Source organism: Hordeum vulgare, chromosome 2H (assembly GCF_904849725.1).
Source record: "Hordeum vulgare subsp. vulgare chromosome 2H, MorexV3_pseudomolecules_assembly, whole genome shotgun sequence".
NCBI classification, from domain to species: domain Eukaryota; kingdom Viridiplantae; phylum Streptophyta; class Magnoliopsida; order Poales; family Poaceae; genus Hordeum; species Hordeum vulgare.
The window spans coordinates 421570995-421581290 of NC_058519.1; the positions used below are offsets into that span (position 1 = coordinate 421570995).

The following is a 10296-nucleotide window of genomic DNA, read 5'->3' on the forward strand; positions in this document are numbered from 1 at the left end:
ATGCGCCGGAGGCCGGTACTACGTCGGGAGGAGGTCCGATTGGATCCGACGCGCTCGGCTACTGATCGCCCGTGGTGTGGATGCAGATCGTATCGATCGTCTGTCCTTCTGGCGCCGATGCACCCGTAGGTGCGGCTGGAGTCGCACGCCCGCGGAGCTGGCGTCCTGTTTGTCAGCTCTGCTGGTGAGAGTCGACGAAATTTATTGGTGGCTTGAAGAACTAATATACTGGAATTTCGAAAATTGGATCTAATCTATGAACTGATCTAGAACCGATCTAATCTTTTGATCGATCGGGTGCCGCGCCCCAGGAGAAAGAAGATTAATCTCCCGGGGTCGGCGCGCTGCGGAATTGATGGAAAGTCCTAGGATCGACGTCGTGAGACTAACCGCTCTAATACCATGTGAAAATTGTGTGATGAATAGATATTGTGTGTTTTTATGTTGTATTGATCTAACCCTTGTTGGGGTATATATAGGAATACATGAGGGGTAGAGGCTTGGAGTACAAGACAAGTTACATGTGGTTTAAACTAATTCTATCTCTATCTCCTTATCTCTAACTTAAACCCAATTATACTTCTAACAGTCAGAATGTTTTCTTCGTCCTCCGAAGCTTTTATCCTATTCACTGCCTTCAGCATACACTATGCCACCATGTTTAAAGTGACGTTGTTGCTAGAACCATCGTCGCCATTCCCGTTGTCACCATCGCTCCTCGACCTATCCAACGGTGCTGGCTCCGATTGTCGACTCCCGACAACACATGGCTCTAGCGATCGGCCGACCATCCCTTATATCACACAACACACCACGCCTTCTCTGGCGAGCCTTCGCACCAGTGGCACACTTAGGAATACGACAAACCCCAGGCGGCCACCTTTAAGCATTGTAGCTACAGTATGTCCTTATAGCAACAGTCACCGAAGAAAGCTGGTTTCGTCCCAAGTGGACGTCCAGGCTGCCTCGGGCCTGAATCCGCCTCTGCTTCGCATCCTACAACCTAATGCCTCTAACTCCAATAGCCTCTAGCTCTGGCTCGTTTCTACCACACAAGCTAAATGGGGCGACATCGTTGTCGCGACAAGGTATGTAAGCAGGTTCCTTGTTGCTAGTTCACATGTTCATTGTTCCTTCACTAAATCTAAAACTATCCCCTAACGACCTCAGAAGTCAATATCCCTAACACCTCGTTTGGATGTAGATATTCGGGCATCGAATTCGCATTTGGCATTTGCATGTCCCGAATGCCGCCATTTGGGTGGTTGAGATATTCATGCATGGAATACAGTCACAATGTTGAACTGGTTTTCGCAAGACTCTTGCCTTCCTCCGCCAATTCGCAGCATACGTGTTCGGTTTTCGGCGACATTTAGCCCGTGCTCTGCCCCGTGACTTGCTTACCGCTACGAGAGATACGACTAGAGACGATAATCCGAGGCACAGCTCCACGGCGGTGCAGGTCAACCCATCCCCCGCCTCACAGGCTGGCCGACTTTACTCCTCTTCGCGTTGGTCGGTCGCGCCCCATCCTTCCCCCGCCGACACTTTAACTCCGATCATCCCTTGCATCCCTTTCCCGACGCTCTCTCCCATTCCGGCGTGGTGCGAAAACTCCTGCTGCCTGACCCCTTCGTGTGCACCACGGTTAGCCGTGGAGTATTTAACTAAAAACTACCACATTTAATGGAAACATGCCCAAGAACTACCACATTAAGATTTTGTACGGAAAACTACCACTTTTTTCCTAATCCGTGACAAAAAATTACCAAGTGTGAAAAGTGCCCGCTTCGCCCACTCTAAGCATGAATGTGACAGGTTGGGCCCACAAATCAGGTGCCAGCGTGGTCAGCCGTTCACAACCACGTTAACGGTTGTTAATGTTGGAAATATGCCCTAGAGGCAATAATAATTAGTTATTATTATATTTATTTGTTCATGATAATCGTTTATTATCCATGCTATAATTGTATTGATTGGAAACACAGTGCATGTGTGGATACATAGACAAAACACTGTCCCTAGTAAGCCTCTAGTCGACTAGCTCGTTGATCAAAGATGGTCAAGGTTTCCTAACCATAGGCAAGTGTTGTCACTTGATAACGGGATCACATCATTAGGAGAATCATGTGATGGACTAGACCCAAACTAATAGGCGTAGCATGTTGATCGTGTCATTTTGTTGCTACTGTTTTCTGCGTGTCAAGTATTTATTCCTATGACCATGAGATCATATAACTCACTGACACTCGAGGAATGCTTTGTGTGTATCAAACGTCGCAACGTAACTGGGTGACTATAAAGATGCTCTACAGGTATCTCCGAAGGTGTTCGTTGAGTTAGTATGGATCAAGACTGGGATTTGTCACTCCGTGTGACGGAGAGGTATCTCGGGGCCCACTCGGTAATATAACATCACACACAAGCCTTGCAAGCAAAGTGACTTAGTGTAAGTTGCGGGATCTTGTATTACGGAACGAGTAAAGAGACTTGCCGGTAAACGAGATTGAAATAGGTATGCGGATACTGACGATCGAATCTCGGGCAAGTAACATACCGAAGGACAAAGGAAATGACATACGGGATTATATGAATCCTTGGCACTGAGGTTCAAACGATAAGATCTCCGTAGAATATGTAGGATCCAATATGGGCATCCAGGTCCCGCTATTGGATATTGACCGAGGAGTCACTCAGGTCATGTCTACATAGTTCTCGAACCCGCAGGGTCTGCACACTTAAGGTTCGACGTTGTTTTATGCGTATTTGAGTTATATGGTTGGTTACCGAATGTTGTTCAGAGTCCCGGATGAGATCACGGATGTCGTGAGGGTTTCCGGAATGGTCCGGAAACGAAGATTGATATATAGGATGACCTCATTTGATTACCGGAAGGTTTTCGGAGTTACCGGGAATGTACCGGGAATGACGAATGGGTTCCGGGTGTTCACCGGGGGGGGGGGGGGCAACCCACCCCGGGGAAGCCCATAGGCCTTGGGGGTGGCGCACCAGCCCTTGGTGGGCTGGTGGGACAGCCCAAGAAGGCCCTATGCGCCATAGGAAGAAAATCAAAGAGAAAAGGAAAAAAAGAGGAGGTCGGAAAAGGGGGAAGGACTCCTCCTTCCAAACCTAGTTGGATTCGGTTTGGAAGGGGAGGGTTGCCCCCCTTGGCTCGGTCGAATACCTTGGGGGTCCTTGGACCCCAAGGCAAGGCTCCCCCTCTTCCCCCTATATATACGGAGGTTTTAGGGCTGATTTGAGAGAACTTTTTGCCACGGCAGCACGACCACATACCTCCACGGATTTACCTCTAGATCGCGTTTTTGCGGAGCTCGGGCGGAGCCCTGCTGAGATTAGATCACCACCAACCTCCGGAGCGTCGTCACGCTGCCGGAGAACTCATGTACCTCTCCGTCTCTCTTGCTGGATCAAGAAGGCCGAGATCATCGTCGAGCTATACGTGTGCTGAACGCGGAGGTGCCGTCCGTTCGGCACTAGATCGTGGGACGGATCGCGGGACGGTTCGTGGGACGGTTCGTGGGGCGGATCGAGGGACGTAAGGACGTTCCACTACATCAACCGCGTTCACTAACGCTTCAGCTATGCGATCTACAAGGGTACGTAGATCGGAAATCCCCTCTCGTAGATGGACATCACCATGATAGGTCTTCGTGCGCGTAGGAAAATTTTTGTTTCCCATCCGACGTTCCCCAACAGTTAATAGGTCCAACAGTCGCACCCCCGGTCGGGCTTGCCACCGCAGCGGCCATCGGAGCACCGCTGGCGGTCTCCGACCCAGTCGTGGTCGGAATTTTAAAGGAAGGAGATAGAAATGACATGTGGGCCTCATATGTTGACAGTCAAACTTAACAGTGTTGACTTTTTCATCCTGACACGTGGGCCAACACTATCCTAATAAAGTTGAAACGAGCCAAATCAGACGTTTTGCAGACTTGGTAGTTTTTAATCACAGATTAGCAAAAAAATGATAGTTTTCGAAACAAAATCGTAAAATGATAGTTTGTAGGCACGGCTTCCTGAATTGTGGTAGTTTTTTTTAAAATACTCTTAGTTGTGCCGCCTCCTTGTATCGCACGGCTCAAGCCCCTGTTCGCCAACCGCGTCACGCGGCTCGACAATGTACACCAGTACGTAGCCACCAGGACTGCCACAGGTGACACAAGAAAGGTCGTTTCCATGGACAGCGGCGATTTCCAAGACCGACAGTTTTTAGGGCACGTTCAGTTCATGTCCATGCCCGTTGTTGTTTAGAACATCTCTATCAAACCCATTATCGCGCAGACTTTTAAAATGAGTATAAGGCCACGGAAAACATGTTTTAACGGTAGAAGCAGGATGAGACCGAACAGACACAGCAAAGTTAGATGATAAAACAAAATATTCGCACGCCTTGCGGAGTTTGTTTGGCAAAAAATATGTTTTACCATTCGGCCTTGCGAGGTTTGTTCGGTGCAGCCCGCGCCAACCCTCAAACTTAGTCGTTTCCCAATTTTAGTTGTGGGTCAGTTTTATTAATTATGACTAGTCAAGTTCATCCTACACATGCATATCTAAGAATATAGCAGCGGAAATTAAATACATGCAAATGTAATGTACTCCCTCCGTTCCAAAATATAAGACCATTTAAGGATTTCTCTAGGAGACTACATACGGAGCAAAATGAGTGAATCTATACTCTAAAATATGCGTATGTACATCCGTATGTAGTTTATAGTGCAATTTCTAAAAGGTCTTATATTTAGGAACGGAGGGAGTAGAGGGTAAGGTAGGAAGATCAAACGCAAAAGGTTGACACGGCGATTTTTGGCGTGGTTTCGATAGGTGGTGCTATCGTACGTCCACCTTAGTGGAGACTTCAACCCACGGAGGGTAATGGCTGCGAGAGTCTACGAAGGGCTCCACTCACAAGGGGTCCACGAAAAAGCTGTCTTCTCTATTCCACCATGGCTTACGTCCACACAGAACTAGCCTCACTCACGATAGATCTTCATGAAGTAGGCGATCTCCTTGCCCTTACAAACTTCTTGGTTCAACTCCGAAACATGAAGTAGGAGGCTCCCAAACGACACCTAACCAATCTAGGAGGCACCATCCTCCAAAAGATAATAGATGTGGTAGAACGATGAACTCTTTGCTCTTGTGCTTTAAAAGATAGTATCATCAACACTCAACCACTCTCTCACTAATTTCGCATGGATAGGAGAGATTGATTTTGTGAAAAGCAACTTGGAAAGGCCAGAGATAAAGTTTCAAATGGATGAATTGAAATCTCTTGATCTCAACACATGAGTATGTGGCTCTTTCTCAGAATACTCGATCTGGCAAGTGTCACGGTGTTTTGTGTGCTTTCTCTGTGAACGATAGGAGGTGGAGGGGTATAGGCATCACCCAAAATCCAACCGTTACAACATTTTTACCCAACTCGTTGACACCGAAATAAATCTCGGTGGTACCGAGTTGCACTAAATGTGGCAACTTTGATGAGATCGATATATAAATCTCGGTGAACCGATACATCTCGGTGAGATCGATTCCAATCCTGGAAATTCCGATTCTTGGAATTAGCTCAATACAAAGTTGGTCATTGATCTCGGTGGCACCGATATGGAATGTTGGTTGTACCGAGATGGTAGGGTTTGGCAAAGGATCTGTTTGGTGGAAAATCGATAGGGCCGAGTGAAAAAAGTTGGTGGCACCAACTTTGCTCGTTTAGTTTTGGACACAAATATTTTGTAGGAAAATGAGTGAATATTTTTTATGACTATCTCTAAGCACTTGAGCAACCAATTCATCATAATACCTAATCCCCTTTTAATAGTATTGACTTTTCTATCGACTCAAAAATGACTTCTCACAAATGTAAAATGTAGAATCTTCTTACTTAAAACATGAGTCAATTATATTCCTTTCCTTCATCAAGGGGTTTCTCCTCATAATCCTTTAGCCAAGGCAACTTTAAACTTTTTTAAAATATACTTAAATAAGATCATTAGTTCAATGATAATATGTTATGATCAATTATCAAAACTACCTTAGAAAGCAATTGTACTTTCAATGTTGTTAGGTGGGAAGACACCTACAATATGGCGCCCAACACCTGCTCGACGGAATGACAGACTATTCAACTCAGCATGTTGTGCTCGACGGAATGCCAGACTATTCAACTCAGCATGTTGTGACAGTCATGGCATGGGAGTGCGGCCACTTCATGCGGATGCCAAGCAGGAGAGGATCCTTTGGTACGAGAAGGCTCAATGTGTGGCCGACGGCGCGGGCCAGCTTGCCTAGGACGCCGCATGACGGTCTATGAACTGCACGCATATGTCGCGCCCCCAACCTTGTAGTCCATTAGCACACTTGCGCTAGTACTATGCAGCACCTGACAAGCACCGCTATCCTCCATTTGCTACTTCTAAATTGTGAATGTTATTGAACTTAGAAATTCCACGCTTTGTCCATACAAACGGGATTTGGCATCGTTGCTCACTTTAGATTGCCAAATGCATGAACATCCAAACAATAGAATTGGCATTGAAGCTCAATATCAATGTCTTGGGATATGTGACATTGGAGTCAACTCAATGCCAAGGCGTTGAATATCTACATCCAGAGCGTAAGTTTTTAGTTGAATAGAAATAACGAATATAATCAAATAATGAGTACCACACGTAGCAGCAAAGGCATCGAAGCACATGTATGCTCCTCCCGAAAAGAGCGGGCGTGTGCGTATCTCCAGCATATGCATCTTATGGAGGATCCTCGGTGAGGCTGGCCTGGTTGACTGGAATGTGTGTTTGGTTAACTACTCCCTCCGTTCCTAAATATAAGTAGTTTTAGATATTTCATTAGAAGACTACATACGATATATATAGACATATTTTAAAATGTAGATTCAATCATTTTGTTTTGTAGGTAGTCCACTAATATAATCTTTAAAAAGACCTATATTTAGGATCATATTGCATATATGTTGTTTGGTACGGCATTAGAGCTTATTTCTGCTACCTCCTCTCTTCCAGTTTCAGTCATTATCTGAACCATTCCATAGACAAACAAAAAAGTAAAACAAATCTAACCAGAAATCTAGAAACAAACTCAAGTTTCAAATTTGTTTATTAGAAATTCCTCGAACCAATTTTTAAAAGTAACTAGATCCAGCCAAAGCCTCTGATTCTCCAGATTCTGATTCTTTCTTTTATGAGTTTCCTGTGTGAGAGATTGTTGTATGAGTAATAACCTTAGACTGAAACAGTGAGCTGAATTGCTAAGGCTTGGTTAATTCAAACAGTGTGCTGAAACAGCAAGGAAGTATTTAGTGGCAACCATTCCATATCAAAAACTACACAACCATGATTGAAAGTGGTGCACAAAAAGAGAGTGGAATTTCAAGTTCAAACTCGTTAATTTGGGAGGAAAGAATGGAACTTTGTTTTGCAAATGCAATACCAGACGGGCTTCGAGAATATCTTCCGAAGTTTAAGCCAACCACATTTTATTCAACAAAAGAAGTTATGTAGCAAGAATATCTCCAGAAGCACTTATGCCACTAGTTCTTCCCTAACACAAACCTTCGTTATATAGCAAGCTGATGGCCAGAGAAGATTTAAACTACCTAGAACCACTATCAGAAAACTAATGAAGAACATAAAGCATCCAGCAACGATGAACACTAAATGGCTTACTTCCACAATCAGATGGAACTGCAAACCAGCACCATAACCATCACTGCAACATCAACAAGCATCTACTTCCACAATCAGATGTACTGGAAACTAACAAAGTACAATAACCATCATACTGCAACACCAACAAGCAGCTATAACCAGAACATAGTGTCAATAAGCAAAAGTTCGAATTTCAAGCAGGATACTGAATACATTGTACTTAGATAGCAGGGGAGTCCACACAAACATAAAATTCATGCAACTTCTGGGCAAAACTCGGCCGGTAAAACATGTGCTCCTAATAACCTAGGCCTTGATAGCATACTTCCTCATGGGGAAGTACTTCTCACGCTTCTTCTCCCTCTCGGTCTTCAATGAGAGCTGCACAGTATATTGTATAAAATAACAATCAGTAAACCAAAATGACCACAAACAGTTGAATTGGCTGATAGAAAACAGCAAAGCACAATGTAGCGAGAACCAGTCCCCTCAGATTGAAAACACAGAACATTCAGCAATGGTTTAAAGTGGGACAAATGATTAACAGTTCTTAGTGAGCATAGATTGCTACACAGACTCCAAAGAAACTATTCAGGCAGTTAAACATAACATGCCATTAACAAACTCAAGGAGAAAAAACAACTCTGAATCAAACAGACTCAGGTGCTATGGAAAACATATAATAAACCAGCATCCTAATTTCCAAAACCAATCACTCACAAATTCATACTGTATTTCATCATAACAACACAAGAACATTGTCCAACCTAAAGAAACACGGCAATCCTTAAGAAGCTAATCCAACCAGCCAGGTTACAATGACTTCATAACAAAAAGGCCCAGCAAACGACTGGACAAGCCATACCAAATGCAGTGCCGTGATACTAATCTATAGCACAGTTGAACTACGAAATCATTATATAGATATAAAAGAGGGCCCTTCCAAAAATTGTAGTAACATTGAACAACAGAATTAGTAACATTACGATACCAATTTTACTGATCTCGCCATCTAACGAAAACAATTTGAAAACTAGCATAACATACAAACTAGAGCACTTCCAGGTAAAGAAACAATTTCACTAGTATGTTTAATATAAACTAGAGCGCAAGTAGATGGACAGGGAGGAATAAAGTATCACCTGATGCTTGGTGAGACGCCTGCGGATGGCGCGGGTCTTCTTGGGGCGGAGGTCGAGCGGTAGAAGCTTCTTGTTCTTGTACGCCTCCCTCAGCGCCGCCTTCTGCTTCTGTGAGATCACCGTGAGCACCCTCGCAATCGAAGTGCGCACCACCTTGCTGCGGGTCAAACCAAGAACCACCCGTTAGCACGACGGAAACCTAAGCACGGGCTACTCTATGGGGGTGGATGAGCGGGGTGGGGGCGGGAGGAGGTCAGGGAGACAAGTACATCTTGGAGAGCTTGTTGGGGGCTCCGCCGGTGACCTTGGCGACGCGGAGGAGGGAAAGCTCCGCCTTGAGGTCCTTGAGCTGGCCCTGCAGCTCCGTCTTGTTCTTCCCCCTCAGCTCGTGCACCTTGATCCGGGCTGCCACCGTTGGCCACGATAATGTCAGATCCGGAAAGTACAATAGAACCAAATCAATAAGAGACGCCGGAGAGTTAGCCCCTTACCCATTGCTGTTGGCGGGCTGATCTGCTGCGGCGGCGGCGGCGGGCGGAGATGAAAATGAGGCGCTGAGGAGAGACGGGGCCGGCTGCGTGAGGGTTATATATACGGGGGATGCGCAAGATGAAACCCCTGAGACAGGGGAAACCCTAGGATATTATGGACTTTGGGGCCTCTGGGCCTAGGCCAGCACTCGGTATGTGAACTATAGGCCCACGCACGTCTCCAGCTCAAAAGAAATTAGAACACGTTTTCTAGGAGGCCCAGAAGCGCTTTTAGCCCGATTTCTATTCACGTTTTTACTCGGTTTGATGCTTTGTCTCAAAAAAAAAAAAAAAAAAAACTCCGTTGGATGCTGCAATAGGAGTACCATTTAACTTTCTCCCTCTAGCTAGGGTCTCCTTCCTCTCGGCGACGACTTCCGGCGTCGTAGAGATTGATCTTCCCTGCTACAATTTCGTGGCGATCATCTAACTCGGATTGAACAAGGGGTGATCTCTAGGTAGCTACCCGATATTGGCCACGGCTCGCTTGCACATTGACGGCCTAGGGTTCGAACAATAGGCCCGGGAGAGAGTTTCGTCGGGCTAGGGAAAAACATGGCGACTGACGTTTCCGGATCGGGCGACAAGGGCTATCTTGAGGCAATGATGAAGGAATTGGGACTCACGGAAGAGGACCTTGATGACGTGGTGGTGCAGCACGACGTAGTGCCGCCCGAGGCGACGCGATGGATGGCTATTGCTAGGGTTCATAACGAAAGGTCCTATAGCCAGTTTTGGTTCAACAAGAACATGAGGGTGGCGTGGGATCTCGCGCATAAGGTTAACATACGACCATTAGAGGATAATATCTACACTTTGCAATTCTTGTGCTTTGGAGACTCGGAACGCATGATGGAAGAAGGGTCGTGGGCTTTGCGAGGAGATGTGATGGTGATAGTGCGGTATGACGGGTTCATGAAGCCCTCGTCAATCAAGCTA

General features: G+C 45.7%; 1 protein-coding gene across 1 annotated transcript; it reads right to left on the minus strand.

The window, feature by feature from the left end:
• Positions 1–7784: 7784 nt before the first annotated feature.
• Positions 7785–9428, minus strand: LOC123426489 (60S ribosomal protein L35-4). Its single transcript, XM_045110329.1, has 4 exons — positions 9319–9428; positions 9097–9232; positions 8828–8984; positions 7785–8066 (listed from the first exon to the last, which is right to left on the minus strand). Exons 1-4 carry the CDS (start codon positions 9320–9322, stop codon positions 7992–7994), a joined length of 372 nt encoding a protein of 123 aa, XP_044966264.1. The 5' UTR covers positions 9323–9428; the 3' UTR covers positions 7785–7991.
• Positions 9429–10296: the final 868 nt, after the last annotated feature.